General features: G+C 29.2%; 1 protein-coding gene across 2 annotated transcripts; it reads right to left on the bottom strand.

Moving 5' to 3' along the window:
• Nucleotides 1-285: 285 nt before the first annotated feature.
• Nucleotides 286-19,176, bottom strand: LOC109597917 (polyamine-transporting ATPase 13A3-like). 2 transcript variants are annotated; one of them, XM_020013701.2, is made up of 10 exons: nucleotides 10,565-11,449; nucleotides 5,451-5,861; nucleotides 5,119-5,342; nucleotides 4,788-4,939; nucleotides 4,589-4,735; nucleotides 4,328-4,532; nucleotides 3,550-4,272; nucleotides 3,223-3,408; nucleotides 2,668-3,163; nucleotides 286-2,612 (listed from the first exon to the last, which is right to left on the bottom strand). In XM_020013701.2, exons 2-10 carry the CDS (start codon nucleotides 5,530-5,532, stop codon nucleotides 772-774), a joined length of 4,056 nt encoding a protein of 1,351 aa, XP_019869260.2. In that variant the 5' UTR covers nucleotides 5,533-5,861; nucleotides 10,565-11,449; the 3' UTR covers nucleotides 286-771. The 2 variants fall into 2 exon arrangements, with proteins under 2 accessions (XP_019869260.2, XP_049824748.1); XM_049968791.1 differs by lacking the exons at nucleotides 5,451-5,861; nucleotides 10,565-11,449 and adding an exon at nucleotides 19,035-19,176.
• Nucleotides 19,177-19,355: the final 179 nt, after the last annotated feature.

Genomic DNA, 19,355 nt, shown 5'->3' with positions numbered 1-19,355 from the left:
ATGTATATACGTGACTTACATCTAAACCCAATAGATTTTGAGTTATTAATTTTTTTCCAAAAATTTTGACAGATTCTAAAGTCTAACTAAAATGTTAGTAATGCCACCAATTTTGATGCTGGAAAGTTCATTTTTGGAATACAAGTTAACCAAGGTTCACACTACAAGAAGCCATTTTTAGTACTCCCAAGTTTTATACAGGGTGTTCGTTATTTACATTTAATTTGGTGCATCTTAAAACATGAGTAATATCAATTTAAAGGTTTAATATAATAAAAATTACTCTGCTCATTAATATTTATTGCCTACAAATAACTAAAATAAATAATTATAAATAACTTTGTGGACAGTAGAAATATTATAGCCCTCAAAAATGTTCAAATATTTTGTTGTTGTATAAAATAATACTTGAAATTTAATTACATAACAATCTGAATTGTAAATATAAAATTCATATAAAATAAATAACTAGTTTTTATAAAAATATTCTAAAGTTGTGATTACACTTAATAAAAGAAAAAAAACAAACATTTCATTTAAAATGCTGAATTAATACCAAATAATTCTATATCACTATTTTTTTCTACCTACTCTAATAACAACTATATAATACTTAGTTTGTAATAACAATTGATAATATTTAAATAAAACATTAAATCCTAAAAATTATTAACTATAATTGTTTTATGCTTACCAAAAAAATAATTACAAAAAAACTAATTAGTATCACCAATTCAACAAGGAAAATAACAAAAATCCTCTCAACAAGTTTCACCTAGTGTAAGTAATATTATTCATTTTAACAACTTCCTCAACTTCAACCTTATTCTTCGGACTAGACCCAAACAAATTGAAATTGGAAGCGTCCCCGTTCTGAAGACAGTTCCCGTGACTAGGAGAGACGGACTGACGTCCGATGTCGACGTCGTCGTACGGCAGATCGTCGATGTTCTCGTGGGAATTGGCCAAATCGAAATTAGTGCCGTTGCTGAAACTCTTGAAAGTCTCGCTTTGACTCGAGTAGTTCTGTGATGGAAGACTAGTGTACAAATCGTCTTGGCTGTAGAACCCGTTCTCGACGTTCTTGCTCAAATTGGAGACGTCCATGCCGATGACGTAGCCGTTGACTTCGCCGCTGTTGTTCAGCTTGTTGATGCTCGTTTGGCTGTCGGACGGGTTGTAAAGTTTGTTCAGGACGTGGTTCTTGTCGAAGTTCTCCTTTTCGTACACGATGTCCACGGTGGTTTTGGGCAGCGGAGTCGTGGGACTCGTTTCCGAGGTGTAGTCGGATAAAACGGGCCATTTGGTATCCTCCTTTAGTTTCTTTTCAATTTCTAAGTACTTCCTCTTGGACTCGTCGTTCTTGTGGTACTTCTTGAATAAGTAATTATCTATCACAACGTTTTCTACGAATATACTAAGTACAAAGTTACACACAGCATAAATAACCAGGATCCACCTGAACCACATGTCAGGTGCCATCTCTAGTTGGAACCATCTTACTAGTGCTGTGCAAGGCGACACCGCCATGTACACGCAAGCTACTGTAAGAACTAATGCACCTATGATAAACCCATAATTTGTATTAATACTTTTCCTATAAGGTTTACCTTTGGAAAAAACTACAGCTAGGATTACATATTGAAAACTAGAAATCGTGTAAACAGCATAATTTTCCAACGAACTGTTGTCATCTTTGTCTTCCCGTTCCGTGGCATTAAACGGGACGTACCAATCCATGCTCTTGAGATGGAAGAAGGAGGCGCTTTGGAACACCACCACCAGGAACATCTGACAGAATAACGACAGGATCGGTATGATACTAATCAAGCTACTCAACGGCGTTTCCTTAACCAGCTTGCCATCAAACGACTCAGTTTTACCAAAGAAATACGTGAACGTAGCAATAATACCCAGATCTATGAACAGGAACTCGAAATCCGTCAAATTGGCATCCATACTGTACAGTATGAGCACGGAGGTGAACTGACACAAGCTGTAAGCCGCCATGTACTTGAAAATGCCAAAACTGGTGACCAGGCCGGCTCGTCCCTCTCGTATGACCTCAATGACGCAGCTTATGTCCGGCTTCGTCGACGTGAAGGGCGAGGCCACCGAAGACTCGGCTTCGGACAGCGACACACCGGTGTGCGCAGCCTTCAACGCCCCGCAATCGTTTGCGCCATCCCCGCACATTGCCACGATGTATCCAATGCCCTGCAACTCCTGCACCAGCTGCTGTTTATTCTCCGGAGACATGCGGGCGAATATCGTGCCCCTGGCGACGATTTTCTGAAGCAGTTCCGGGTGGTACTCCTTCAGGGCCGCCCAGGTTTTGCCCGTCATGGCGAACCTGTAGTTGTTGTAGTTCTGTTTGGCCTTCTTGAAGTCCTTGCTGTTGCTATTGATCACCGTCTCCTCCGTCTCCATGCTGATGGTGATGGAATTGGATAGGATGCTCACGTCTTTGGTCACGTTGCCTTTGGTTTCGGTTAGAGTGTAGTACAAATTGGCTGGCACGTTATTGTCGGCGTTCACTGTAATAACGCTTTGGCCTGGGGTGATCATGTCGCATTTCTTGGCCACACTTAGGGCGGTCAAAATGTTATCACCTACAACAAGTCACCATTAAATTGTTTTTTTTCATGTTGTCACTTAATGACCTACCTGTGACCATGATGACCCTCACGTTGGCGTCGTTCAGAGTTTTAATGCACTGCTTGGTGATGGGCTTCAACCTGTTTTCGAAAACCATGAGCCCCAACAACGTCAGGTTAGACTCCAAGTCCTCCCTCTTCAAGTTCTTCACCTTGGTCACCTTTTTGATATTAAGTCGTTTGTGAGCCAAGGCGATTACCCTGTAGCCTTTTTGAGTGTAATCATCTAAAACGTCTTGAAAGTCGTCTGGTACTGAGTCTGGTCGTACGAAGTCCAGAATTTTCTCCGGTGATCCTTTGCAAAAGAACTCGAACTCTTCGGGTACGTCGTCTTTGATCCTACGCACAATCACGCCCATCCTTTGGGAACTGCTGGAGAACGGAAACTCCTCGAACAACCCGATTTCCAGCTCGTGGCCCTCGCAGCCTGGAATTATAGGGCTTTTGAAGGCCGTAATGTTCATTGAGGGGATCTCTTCGAATACCCAGTTGGTGCTGTTGAACATCTGCGAACAAAATGTAATTTAATAATTTACTCAGTGGGTAAGTGAAGTGGAGGACGTACTTTCAAGTCCAGTGGGTCACCGACGATTTTTTCCTTGACTATTTTCAGTGAATGGCAACAAACCATGCCACAAATGAAGTCGGTAATGGGCATTTTACCCACTTCCATAACAGCTGTTTGGATTTTCTTGTTCTCGACTGGAACTATGCAATCCAAGTCCAATCCATCTTCAGTTAAAGTACCAGTCTGGAAATAAATATTGCAAGCATAAATACGTGTCTATTCCTGAAGTGGGGCAAATAAGTTCGTCGACATTTCTCGAGCTATTTCAGCACGAAACGTTCTATAAATAGTACCATTATTAGTAAACTTTTCCTCGGTACTTACTTTGTCGAAGCAGACACAGTTCAGCGATCCGGCCACGTTAATGGTACGCGGTGATATGCAAAATATGTCCTTCTTCTCCAGCCGTTTCTGCGACGACAGCTGACCAATGGTCATGGCGGTGGGCAAGGCGGGCGGTACCACGATGGTGATCAGATCGCAAGCCTCCAAAATCAGCTCGCCAACCTTAATGCCTCTTAAAACCTTAGAGATGATGGTATAAATAAAACCCATAAAAGCAACCACTGCCAACACACCGATAAACTTGTACGAATCCTTCTCGAACTTAAAATCAACGGGCGGCGGGAACTGTATGCTCCTCACCAAGCTACCTTTGGTGGTCGAGTACCCGGTACGGATGACCACGGCGAGAACCGTTTGATTGTTCACGTTCCTCGATTGTATGACCTCGGTGCCGCAGAACAGGGTGTGCCGGGCGTGCTCTTTGGAGTCGTAGATGGCGTTTTCGGCGGACAGAGGGTTTTTGGTGACGGGCACGGACTCGCCGGTCAGCATGGACTCGTTGACGATACAGGTGCCGGACAGGAGTACCGCGTCGCAGTGCATCACGCACTCGTCCGATATTTCTATGACGTCGCCCGGTACCAGGTCCTCCTTCAGTACCTCCTCGGATCGCAGGACGAAGCCGCCGGAGGGGCTGGGGTGGTTGCGGCGCACCACGCAGTTGCCCACACTGTGCACGGTGTTCTTCAGCTTCTTCTCGGTCTGGAAACGAACGTAAACTGTACCAACTGAAGGAATAATATCAAGAGGGATGAACCTTTCTGGTTTGCCTGACGGAAGTGACTATGCTGGCGGCTGACATGAGAATAATGGTGGTGGCGTATACGTAATAATTGTCGGCGAACCACAAGGCGAAGCTCAAAATTTGGAAAATGTAGTACGGGTTCAGTACTTCCAAAAACAACAGTTTGGTGATGGATGAAACTTTGACTTCGATTTCGTTGGGGCCAAAAATGATTTTCCTAAAGTAAAAACAATTAGTACCGGTAGTTTCCTAATAGATTTTAATACCAAATACCTCAAAAACTGATCTTTAATGGCCAACCCTTTGCTCTCTCTTAGTTCATGAAGGGAAACGCCTTTATCCAAGCCACTCAGCTTAATAAAATCTTGACGTTCATCGTCCCAGATGTAGATAACCTTTTTGCAGCAGAAAGTCAGCAATCTGAAACCCAAGTTTGGTGTAAAAAGTCCAGAAATTGCTATAAAGTGATTACTTTTCAACGTCTCGGAAGATTCCATTATCAAAATGTACGGGGAACGTTGTAAAAGACTCATCGTGCTCATTCATCAACTCCTTAATTTTGTCCACAGTTAAAATTGTCACATCTTCTACGTGGTATATTTTGTGCTTGCCATTGTAGAGTTCCTAAAACAATCAAGGATGTAATTGCTTAACGGCAGCAATAAAGATTAATTTAATCTCTATGTCACATTAAATTAATTTTATTTGCTATTGTTTCAACTGGGTAAATAATTAAGTAATTCAAGGCTTGATTAATGTTAATTGATGCAGTGGATAAAGGTGTCAAGTAACCTTCGACTTACCAATACCAAAATCCTTTCAGCTTCAGCGACCTTGCACCTGACTGAAGTTGAATAGAGGTACCATTGGGGTACCCAGTGGTAAATCAGCCGTGCAACGCCGACTGTCAGGATGAACAAGAGGTAAGTTAGGGCAGTTTTGATCCTGCACCTTTTGTAGCAGAATATTTCCATCTCATCGTCGTGGCCTTTGTTGATGAACATGTTGTGGTCGCTTGGAATCGATCCTGCAAGACAATAACATTGAATTCCACCGTTTTATTAGTTGTTCCAAGCAGAAATAAAAGAGTACAGTACAGAAGTGGTGAAAATAGTTTATTTATTAACCAGTGTACCTCCAAGCAATCCGATTTCTTGTTCCTTAATCTTCTTTTCATCTTGTTTTTTAAAATACCAATTGCATAGCAAACTAGTCATTGTCGCTTTGCAATTGTTCAGTTTCTCTCTTTATTCTTCACACACACAAAAACAAAATATAGGGAAACCTAAAGTATGAATATTTTGAACACTTAGAACACCGATATTTCTTATCTGATCAAATTTAAATAAAACATTAACATAAAATCACACTTTTGAAGGAGTCCTTTTGTCCTTTACACACTTTGCAGTTTATTCTTCCTCGATTATGATTAATCAAAACGCACTTTGGAGGAACATCACCAATTCCACATAACTCGTTACAATTCCTTTTTGCCTTCCTTTATCTTAGAAGCCTCTCAGGGTAAAAGGTAATTATGCCATCTCATCTGGAAGCAAACACAGAAAACAATTAATTATGTGCATCTGCAAACGTCAGCACTAATTAATTAATTAGCCAAAGTGCTGACCATTTATTTTAGATTCAATTTAAGGCAAATTTCCTGACAATTTTTTAAAAGTATTTTGGCAACCATTTTCGATAAACAATTAGTGGGTTATCCTAAGAGTTATTTACATAAGAAATTGTTACGTGGGACTTGGCAACGTCACTGGATGCTGATGATGTACAAACAGATAAATGACGAAATTATGTTCATATAATAGTACGTCACCGACTCAATTTAACTCCTCGATTTAAGTCGAATCGATGATTATGTGAGGTAACGTTTCGATCACGCACTCAAATATGACAAGCTTTTATCGGAAACTGGCTTAACCTTGCGAAGAGTAAACAACTCATTAAGAAGGCTACGTAAAAAAATCAGATTTCCATTATGTAAGATAAATATTTTTTTGCTGGTAAATTTTCCTAGAATCTGGAAGTCCCCCATTTTATTTAATTTACAAGTACGTGATTAATAATTAATGAAACTTGACGCCACGTGGTTTGCAAATGTTTTAATGGTGCTGTGGGAATCTTCGCTGACAAACTAGTTTGTTTAAATCATTGCCAAATTAATAAATGTTCCATTGAACTCCAAAGTCAAGTCAAAAAGAAATATAAATACACAAATAATATAAAAATATTTTTAATTTACCTATTAAATAATCTAATAATAAATATAAAATAAATTAATTTTCAATAGTTTTCTAAATATATATAAAATTTAATATTTAAAATGTACAAAATTTAAATTTTTTGAATAATTATCTAAATAAAAATGTTACTAGTAAAATATTTTTTAATTTAATTTGTCTCTAACAATATATTCAAAATTTAATATTTTAAAATGTACTAAATATAAAAAATGAGAGTTAAAATTATTAATAAATAAAAAATATATTAATTTTTAACTAATTAAATTTAAATTTTTTGAATAATTATTTAAATATAAAATGAAATAATCTTACTAATAAAATATTTTTAACTAAATATGATTCTTTTACAATAAATTCAATATATTTTTAAATATAAAATACATTAATTTTTGAGTAATTAAATTTAACTTTTCTGAATAATTACTTAAATATAAAATGAAATATTCTGAATAATAAAATATTTTTTAATTAAAGGTGATTTTTTTACAATATATTCAAATTTTTATACATTAAAATGTACTAAATATAAAAAATGAAACTTAAAATTATTTATAAATATAATATAAATTATATTTTTAACTAAATATGATTCTTTTACAATAAATTCAATATATTTTTAAATATAAAATACATTAATTTTTGAGTAATTAAATTTAACTTTTTTGAATAATTACTTAAATATAAAATGAAATATTCTGACTAATAAAATGTTTTTTAATTAAATATGATTCTTTTACAATATATTCAAATGTTTATACTTTAAAATGTACTAAATATAAAAAATGAGACTTAAAATTATTAATAAATATAAAATAAATTAATTTTTGATTAATTAAATTAAAATTTTTTAAATAATTACCTAAATATAAAATGGAATACTCTTACAAATAAAATATTTTTAATTAAATGTGATTTTTTTATAATATATTCAAAATTTAATACTAATGTATTAAATACAAAAATTAAGATGTAAAATAAATTAATTTTTGAATAATAAAAATATTTTATCAATTAATTTCTAGTTTCCCCTCCCTTGTTTAATTTACAAATACAGAATTAATTAATTAATTAAATTTGACACCACATGATTCATAAATGTGGAAATAAGATTGTGAGAATTTTTGATGAACAAACTAGTTTTGCCAAATTAATAAATAATCCATTGAACTCCAGACTCAAGCTAGCAACAAATAAAATAATAAAAGTATGAAAATCTAATAATAAATGTACCAAGTTTATTAAACGCCTCGTGGTTTCATCACACGCAGCAACTTTCGCTGACCAAACAGTTTGACATAGTTAGTTATTATATTTTTTAATTGTTTAAGTCACAGTTTAATAATCTAATAAATGCCCACTCAATGTTAAGTGTTCGTGATAAAACAAATTTGCTGTTGACATAAAAAATTGGAATTGATTTTATTTCGTTACAACAATAATAATATTGTTTCAAAAGCAAAATATATTTTTTAATCTAAAAACAATTCGTTATTCATTGTTATCACTTGTTATTTTTGCAGAGTAAGGACTGTTTTGATGCAAGCAAGTTTGGTAAAATAATCTGGTGATTTAAACAAGAGTTTCAGCTGCATATAATTTATGTAAAATAATATCTAACGATTCGATGAAATTTAGCACTTTGTACTCCCAACTATTAACTACATCATTGTGGATTTTCCAAGATTAAACAATTGTTTAATATTTTAAAATTGTCTCGTATCAATTCCACTTAGTTCCTTTTCCATTGCACCAATGTTTATTCATGCTTATAAATATTTTATTATGCGTTTTTTCCTTTAAATTTATTTATGATGGCAATAAACTTTGTATTCATACTGACATTACATTATTCATTTTAGGTGTACATAAATTTTAATTTAATTAGTTTGTCCCCCAAACATGTGTGAGTAATTGTTTGTTAACTTTTTATCTAAGAAACTGTTCCTTAACCCTTAGAAATAGGTGAGCTTATCGATTTACTTCCCACATACCACCCACGCAATCAGATTTTTACTCCCATCTTGGTATTTACTACAATTTAGTTAGAAAAAAATAAATTAATTGCTATCACTGAACACCATCAGAATTAAAAGATTTTGTAATAATTTTTTATCACTGGAATAGATAAAATCAAAGTCGGGGATGTGTTTTCAGAATTTCACAAATATTTGAAGTGCCACTTTATCATTTTATTATAATAAAATCATTGAAACTTCAACATTTTATAACACACACGTGTGTAGATATTAAAATAATCATTTTATTAATTGATTTACCTTTAAACATATAGTTTCCTCTTCTGTTAAATTAAATGAGGTATTTTATTATAAAATTACCAATAAAATTTAAATAATATCAACGTTTTATTGGACGATTTATATTTTATTATAAACGGAAATGATTAAAATAATAATTTCCAATTAATATGAATATTTAATAAGTCATAATTTCCCCCATTATTGGAAATTTTATTTTAATTATAATAGTGTCCAGTTGTAATTAAATATTGAACGTTTGTGTAATACCAATAAATCGTTTGTTTAATTAATAATGAGTCACTGTTGTTTTAATTTGATAGTAAAAATTGAATAAATCCAGACACAACTAAATTGTCAAATTTACTTATTAATTAAATATGATTATTTTTCAATATATTCAAAATTTAATACTTTAATATGAACTAAATATAAAAAATAAGTCTTAAATTGTTAATAAATTAATTTTTTTATGGTATATTCCAAATTTAATACTTTAAAATGTATTAAATATAAAAAATATGACTTAAACTCATTAATAAATTAAAATAAATTAATTTTTTGTATAAATACCTAATTATAAAATGGAATAATCTTACTAATAAAATATTTTTTAATTAAATTTGATTGTTTTACTATATATTGAAAATTTAATACTTTAAATTGTAATAAATATAAAAAATAAGACTTACAATTGTTAATAAACATAAAATAAATTAATTTTTGACTAATTAAAATTTAAATTTTTTCAGTAATCACCAAAATATAAAATGGAATAATCTTACTAATAAAATATTTTTACATATATTCCAAATTTAATATTTTAAAATGTACGAAATATAGAAAATAAGAGTTAAAATAATTAATAAATATCAAATAAATTAATTTTAACTATTTAAATCCAAATTTTTTGAATAATTACAAAAAAAATAAAATGGAATAATCTTACTAATAAAGTATTTTTTGATTAAATTTGATTTTTTACAGTATATTCCAAATTTAATACTTTTAAATGTACAAAATATAAAAAATAAGACATAAAATCATAAATTAAAATAAATTAATTTTTAACTATTTAAATTCTAAATATAAAATAGAACAATCTTACTAATAAAATATCTTTTTAATTAAATTTTATTATTTTACCGTATATTCAAAATTTAATACTTTAAATTGTACTGAATATTAAATTTAAATTAATGGATAAAGTTTCACATTTGTTGGACTGACCAATTGGACAAAATAAACTTTAAAATTTCATATTTATAACTATTAATCTAAATTATTTTACTCACCAATTTTTAGTTGTAAAACTTTTGTAACATTTATGCATCAATTTATATTATAAAAGTTTTCCTTACTTATAAATTGTACATTAATTACTTTTTAATGAGTTTTTACTTGAAAATAGACATTGTCCAAGTCATAATGTTTTTAGTACTTTAACATAAAAATCCTCAAAACGTTGTTTAAATGTTTCACAACATTGGATCATCCAAATATAGTACGTAATCGATTTTTCTAATGAATTATTACGTAACAATATGTTTTTTATTTATCAACAAGTTGTAAAAGAAAAAATAATAATTTGGCGCCAAAATTACTTTAGTAATTGAACACATCACATCCTGAGTTTCTCTTCTCAGAAAACCCCAAGACTCATTCTTGGTTCTCGGAAACATTTATTAGGAAAATTTGCCTGCGGAACATAGAACATTTATTTCGTGGATACTTACTCGAACCAAAAAGTCGCCTTAGCCGGGAAAACATCAAATGAACGTCAAATAATCATGGTAGTGCGATTTGGTCCTCTTGTGTCAGTCTCCCGGATCGTTCTTAGCTCGGTAGCCAATGTTGTTCGATGCGAATCCGTGTTCCACATTGTCCATCTTATTCGTGCAGATAGCCGCCAATCTGTCCAACAGTTCGATGCAATACTCCCTATTGTATTTATATTCACTAGAACACATATTATTTAAATACATTTATTTTGATCTTTGAACGAAACGAGGTAGCTAGCTGGGTCCGGTTATCACACTACGCGAACACTCGATCACACTTCTTGGTTGGCGGTGGCGGTGGATGGATTGCTGCGGATAGTTCACTGTCACTGTCCAAACGGTACGCGACGAACGTGGGGCGTAGGTCGGATTCAGATGGAGATTTGCTTTTTACTAACAGTTTTGGGACTTCTAATGACACGATTTAATATTAAATACTTGAAAATCTTCATTTTCATGCCTTCGATTTGAACGTACGGGGGGGCACACCGGGAACCACCTTCTGGACGCCGCCGATTGAACCGAAGGGTGGATCTTTGTTGTGGACGGGCACGGACAATGAACGAATTGGCCTTTGGTGTCGAACACGTTTTCGTACGGCGAACGGGGAGTGTGCACACGAACGTGTTGGAAAATGATCTATATCGTCTCGTGCTATCGCCGATTTCGTCCTCGCATTCGAAAGCGCATGTTCCGACGTTGCCGACGCTTCGCGGATACGCCGAAAGGGGGAACGGAGCGGATGATCGAAATGTCGGATGCTCGAAAGGTCGGAACCGACTTCGGTTACCTTCGACATGCGCGAATCTACGATAGGACGTCCGTTATTTAAGAACATGCAAGAGCGTTTAATATTACCTACTCTTGATGTTCTATGGCCTACTCTATGTATTTTAATTCGTATGTTTGATCTACGCGGTGTCATTAGGCCAACGGTTAACGCTTAACCTAAAAATATCTATTCTAATAAATATCTGTTAAGAAACTATAATTTATTACAATTATTGGTAAGTTTTACATATGTTTTAAATTTGTCAATTAATATTTATTACAGGAAATGGAAAAACTATTTAAATCATATTTTTTTGACTGTTTACCAAATTATAAAACGGAATAATCTAACTAATAAAATATGTTTTAATTAAATTTGATTCTTTTACCATATATTCGAAATTTAATACTAAATATTAAAAATAAGGTTTATAATTATTAATAAACATAAAATAAATTAATTTTTGACTAACTAAATTTGAATAATATTACAAATAAAATAACTTTAGTTAAACTTGATTTTTTTACAGTATATTCAAAATTTAATACTTTAAACTGCACAAAATATAAAAAACAAGACTTATATATAATAATAAATGTAAAATAAATTAATTTTTTAGTTTTTAAATTTAATTTTTTTGTATAATTGCCAAAATATAATAATTATAATAATCTATATTTTAATTAAATAAGATATAAATATAAAAATAAAACAAAATATAAAAATAAGATTTATATTGTTCATATACATATAAAATAAATCAATTTTTAACTAAATAAGTTTAATTTTTTTAAATATAAAAAGTAATAGACTCACTAAAAAAATATTTTTTATTAAATTTAACCCTATTACAATCACCAATATATAAAATGGAGGTATATTCCAAATTAATAATTTAAATTGTATTGAATATAAAAAATAAGGTATAAATTTAATAATTAAATATAAAATAAATTAATTTTGACTAATTAAATTTAAATTTCTTCAGTAATCACCAAAATATTAAATGGAATAATCTTACTAATAAAAAATTTTGAGTTAAATTTGATTTATAAGGTATATTCCAAATTTAATACTTTAAAATGATGTATACACAGTCGATCTTAAGAAACAACTTTTAAAGATATGCCATTCAAATTTTTTAACATTTATCAAAATATAAAATGGAATAATCTTACTAAATTTTTAATTAAATTTGATTCTTTGATTAAGTGATTTTCAAATTAAATTCCCGTAGCCCGTCCCAACTGCACGTTCCTCCGTCATACACATATGACATTGACTCGAATGCGATCGGATACTTTCGTTTTGGGCATTCAACATTTCAAGCGTTCGACATTTCGAACATTCGCTATGTAGGTGATTAAAAGGTGTACAAGATTGTACTAGTTGTGGTGGGAATGTTTTACCTGTGCGATAATCTGAGGGCTATTGTAAAACGTGGGAAGATCCTTATTCAGAAGTTATGAATGAATTGACTCATAATAGAGGAAAGTCTTTGGCATTAACTGGGGGCTTTACGTGTCACCAGTAGCGTGGTTACATAGCTTTTCTGTGTAATCACATCAATAATTCCTCTAAAATATTAAAATTCATTCAATTGGTGTAATTGACATTGATTAGATTATTTTCAGAACTTAAGAACATCATGATTCTTCATTGGAAGTATAAGATTCTTCATCTTTTCTAGCTTGTGGTACTCTCAATTCTCTAAAGTTTTTAGATTCTTTGAAATCATTAGAAAACGGTTTTTATAATCTATAAACATTTCAATTATAAACGAAAATTCTTCATAGAAACTTAATTATCTAAGAAAATTAACATCCTTCTATTTTATGGTAAAAGCAGCTCCTCTAACGCTTTTGGAGTGCTTTAAAAGCTCTAATATTTATCATATTCACTAAAGGATATTTTTATAATCTTTAAATTATTTAAATCTTTTCTTTCTTCACATTTTTAATGTAAAGATTCTTTAAATTAAATATAAAATTTATCAACTTATATTTTTAATTTAAAGATTCTTTAAGATTTTATGAATCATGAACATTTCTTCACATTAATTTCTTCTAGTTTTCACTCATTTTAGGTAATATATTGTTCTCAGTAAAGTAATTATTATAAATATTCTAATTACAGTTGGATGGTTTGACCAAAACATTTCATGTATCTATTAAGCAATAGTTTGGTAAAGTTGCAGAATCGGTCACTCTAAGGAATATTTGTAGCGCATGCGTCAACTGGATTTGAAATCGTCTGTTTCGGAGATTTTAGACAGCATAGTTGCCAGATTTCATTTTTAACGAAATATGTAGAGAAATGATTTTTAGAAAAATATATATGTAATTTATTATGTTTTTCATGTATGACTTATATTATTTATGTGGTTGAATTCGAAAAGAGATAAAATTCGGCAAATCACTTTATAATTAGTATATTCATTTTTTATTTACTCTATATTTCTTTGATAGTTTAACTATCTAATTAAAAGTTCTTTATTAAATAATTAGGTAAATTTACAACATTAATATAAAATTAACAAAAAAGATATATTTATGTATTTTATAATAAAAAACAAAATCAATTAAAACAAAAAAATCTATTCCACTGGATATTGCTTCCTGATACAATTTAAAATGCTCATAAACATATTATGATTTTTAAATTTATTTCTCCATATGAATTCGTGAAGGTACGATGGAAACAGATCTTCCGAGGAACAGTCATGGTCCTATATTAAGATTGTACAAAAAAAATAATAAATGCAGCACACAAATAATCTATAAAGTAAGATAACTTAAAATATGACTGCTAACAAATTAAAAATAATCTTACTAAAGGAATAAAAGTAAAATATTTTAAAAATGAGAAAGATCTATAAAGTAAAATATATTAAATGAGCATACAAATAAATTAAGAAAGTAATTAGCAGAAGAATAGGAATAATATATTGTTTTTAAAAACGCCATGAGAATATAATCTGTAAAGTATAATATTTTAATAACGAACAATAATCATCAAATTAGAAGAAATACTATACTTACCAAAAAAATAAAAAGTTTAATACATACACAACAACACAACAATAATTCAACCATAAAAAATGATTCGAATATTTTGACCGTTGCAAACCGACAACACTGCACTTCAAAATGTTCAAGAAGCGCGAAATCAGCGCCTCACGACGCATGCGCTAGATAATGTTCCTTAGAGTGACCGATTCTGCAACTTTACCAATAGTTTATATTTGGACGTGAGACACCCAGAACAGTTCCAGCTTCCACGAATTCGCTGCATCTGTCTACCCATGAATCGAATATCGCTCATGTGACTCACGAACGCGAAGTACTGCCCGTAAACGTGGCAACGCCGCGACGCGCCGACGTCTCCACAACATGGCAGTTGGAAATGTGACGTCGGAATTTGCACAGCACCAGTGCGTTGCCGCAAATATGCCGGCGTCCGTGTTTGTGACGTCCAAAATTAGAAATTATCGATCAATTTGGCGATACGTCGCGAAAATTGCGGTTAAAAACGGTCGAGGGGGGTTCCGATTCAATGTCATGTGTGTATTTATTCACCGATGTATTAATAGGTTGGCCACGAGACAAAGACATTTTTAATGAGTCTGTGTTAATTAATGTGTGTAATTGCGATTAAAAGATATTTAAAAGTAATTAGAAAATATACCAACCAGTGTCTTGTATTTATTTATTGTAGTGAATTTATCAATTAATTTTTACTATTAAAAAATTCTAAAATTCAAGTTAGACGAATAATTTTTTAAATTATGTAAAAATCACGTAAAAATATAATTTTTTGAATTTTTAACTAATTTATTATAATACTAATTTAAAATAATATATTTATTTTCAATGAAAATTAAATTTAATGAGTTGAATGTAAATATAAAAAAAGAAAAAGATGAAAGTATTTTTTTATTATTTTTTATAGTCTAAAACACTAATTAATTTTTGCAAAAAAAAAAAAATAAATAAATAAAAATAGTTAACTGATAAATAAATCTTGATGAATATATATTTTTTAAATTAAGTAAAAATCATGTGAAATCATTATAATAGTAATTTAAAATAATATTATTATATTTCTTTCAATAAAGATTAAATTTAATGAATCGAATGTAAATAATAAATAAAGAAAAATGTAAAAAATAATTTTTGCCAAAAAAATAAATCTTGAATACTTTTTTTGAATTATCTAAAAATCATGTGAACACATAATTTTTTTTAATTCTTTACTAATTTATTATAATTTTTTTATCAATAAAAATTAAATTTAATAAATTGCATATAAATAATAAAAAAAGAAAAATGTGGTACTAACTTTTTTTTGTTAATTTTTATTGTGTAAAACATTCTAAAAGACTCATAAATAAATATTGAATTTTTAAATTATTTTTAAAACAAAAAGTTTAACAGAATTATTTACACTATTTAAATATTTTTCAGGGAAACTTTTATTACTTATTTATTGACTTATGTTTTTGGTTGGTTAAACATTCTTTAATCTGTTGGATAATAAACGTAGATATTTCTATAAATCTAAATATACTTCGAGTAAATTTCCTAATATTATTTATAAATGAGATGTCTTCATAAATATAAATTAATAAACAACTATTTTAATAACTAATAAATCTTGTTCAATGAAAACAAAATATTTTGTATTATTTTTAGTCACATTTTTATTTATTATTATTATTTTTCTTTCATTTTTTCTTATATTTATAATATTTTTAATAAAACAAATAAATTTTTATTTACTTTTTAATTAACCAATAAATTGTAGTAAAATTTTTAAATTTTAGTGGCTTTTAATACCAACTTATAAACAAAATTTGGATACAAACATACAGGTTATGTAAACTAAAACAACCTAACCTAAAATTAAATATGTTGGTAGCACTGAAAACTGGCACGTGTAATACCCAAATAGGCCATTAAATTGTCGAATAAATTGATGTGTGTAAAACATCCATTAAACATAATTTCTAATTAGAAAATATAGAAATTTTATTAGCCACATTAAATGTAGTAAATGTATTTAGTTTCTTTTGAAATTAATATTTTGCGTTCATGTCAGTACACACACTCACACACACATCAGGAATTTTAATTGATCAAATGGGTCGCGGACTCATTTAACACAGATATAAACAAAATGTTTAACCAATCATTAAGCAGAGAGGCCTGTTTAATATAATTGATATGTAATTATTTTATTATTTTGTTTTGTCTTCTCAATTTCGTATCATATCATACAACAAATTTGACCAACATTATTGATAATATAATACTTTAGTGGGTCTTAATTATTGAACCCTTTGAGTTAATAAGGGTGGAGGTGCTTCAAAGAAAATACTTCATTAATTTATTGTTTTTTTTCCTTAATTTATTTTCACCAGAAAATTAAACAGCAGAGTAAAGTTTAATTTATACAAAATTATACAGTGATAAGTAAAGTGGGTTGTATATATTATAACAAATTAAACTTGTTTAGTTACAACATATACAAAAAAAATGTTCTAAAATTAATAATCACTGCTTTTAAACGTAATATTTTTGTGGGTACTCCTTATTTAACTATTTAAATAAAATAATGCACAAATATTTTCCAAATAAATAAACTTTCAATAACAACGTTCTGATAGAATAATAATGGAAAATGAGTATAAATTACAAACCTGTTGTAAGTCAAGTAGAATGTTTATTTACACTGTTTCAGTTTATATAAACCATCACATTTTACAACCGACAACAACGTATAATTTGCTACAGAATCGGGAACAGCAAGTAGAAAGTTAAGTGCAAAATTCAAGCGAGGTAAATACTGGTCGTAACACGATGTTTGTGAGAACAAAAGTTCATTTTTTTGTAATTAGTTTTACATTAAGCAAGATAAATTTAATCGGTATAAAAATTATATGAATGGAATTTTTCTCGACCATTCTATTAAAATTTCAGGAATATTTTCTAATTTTTGACATAAATAAATTAAATTATTGTTATATAAATTAATAATTTTTGATTAAATATTTATATATGTATGTAGTAAAATTTTATTTACATTTATTTTGAACAATTTTTTGTCGTAAATTATTACAATTTTATGTAAAAATACGTAATAAATATTTAGGTACCAAAAATTTTGAAAATATTTGAAATGGCACCCCTGTGAGCGCCCTCTAGAATTAATTATAGATATTATTAGTTGAGGGGAGTAGAAACCTTTTACCTCAACCTAAATAATTGGCGGAAAAGTATTTATTTAAATATATCTTATATTTCAAAATTAAAAATTAATATTATTAAACAAAATTAAACAAAAATATATATTTTTTTAAACTAGATAATTATTTTATTTTTAATAAGACAAAATTACAAAGCAAAAGCAGAGTTTAACTAAGTATTGTTTTAAATAATCCTTTAAAAAATATACCTACTGTCCTTGAAAAATTCATATAAACGAAACGATTGTTTAAATTTATTTTTATCACATTACCATTTGTGATTTTCCACACGATTTTCACCATTTTCTTCCCAAACACCGGACACACCACACTGATAATTTATTTAACAATAAACGCAGATGACAATGACGGTAGGTGAGCATAAAAATATTACAAAACGGAACTGGAATTTGCACGTTTTGAATGTTTAATAAGGTACGGACGACTAAAATGATCATTCATGTTGTGGATTTATTAGTTGTAACTACAAATTACACAAAATTACTGTTGTTTGTATGGGATTGTTGAGTTGGATGATTGTTTTTAAAATTTACGGTTTAATGGGTTCAAACCAGGTTAGAGTTAACATAAAATTGTTCCAAATCATCAGCAATAATTTCATGGTTTCTCTTTTATTCTTTATTTCTATTTTTTATAATTTTTTGTAATTTATAATATATAATAGTTTTATAAATAGTTTTTTAAAATTATGTTCTATTCTAATTTATTAAATTTTAATAATTTTATAGTTTAGATATGATACATAATACCACACACTTTCAAGTAGTAATTAAGATTGTAATAAAAGGTTACAATTTGGGCAGATTAAAATTTAAATTAGTAGATTTTGTATTGATAGTAAAATTCAAGTCAAATATATCAATTTATAAAATATATTTTAAAAATAAATCAATTTTTATTTTATAATTTCAAAAATATTAATTATTATAACTTAAATTATAAAGAAAACAATATGAAAAATGTTTATTAAAAATTATTTTCATATAATAAATTAACAAAATTATATAAGTTTTAACCAACATAAATATATTTATGATTTTAATAATATCAGGACAATCTATTTTTTAATCTGTATAATAAATTATCGTTCACTACATTTTTAACAATATAAAAAATAATGAAAAAGTAAGAAAATTTTGATATTTAATTCAAAAATTAATTAATTATGTGTTATTTTTTAAAACTTTAAAAAGGTCAAAAGCATTTATTAATTTTAAAAATAAACAATAAATATGAAACTTGGGAAAACCTGGATATTCAAAGAAAAGATAACAATCATAATCTGTTAAGATTATCGTTATAGTTTCTGATCCATATACACAAAAAATATATTAAAAATGTCTTAAGTTTATTTAACAAATAATAATTAGTTATGTTATCCTTACCCATTTCTCAATCAATAATATTTTTTAAATCACCAAATAACCAAAAACAGTTTCCAACACTTTACCTAACACCAATGATAATTGCTTTAAACATTTTACGGTCCTAAAATGGTTGAAGAATTTATCACCATTCACCGAAAGAAAAAAACCACAGACCGGCCAGCGTGAAATCTGATAATCGACTTGAGGCATTGTTCTGATATACTAAAGATAATATCGGATTATAGAAATTAGATAAGATTTTATGTACGTTTTATTGCGGTCATATCTTAAACCATTATATTTTACACATAGTATTGCGTGAATGGCTCTCTAGATAAA

This window comes from Aethina tumida, chromosome 6 (genome assembly GCF_024364675.1).
Source record: "Aethina tumida isolate Nest 87 chromosome 6, icAetTumi1.1, whole genome shotgun sequence".
Classification (NCBI taxonomy): Eukaryota; Metazoa; Arthropoda; class Insecta; order Coleoptera; family Nitidulidae; genus Aethina; species Aethina tumida.
This window is presented reverse-complemented; position numbering and strand designations above follow the sequence as displayed.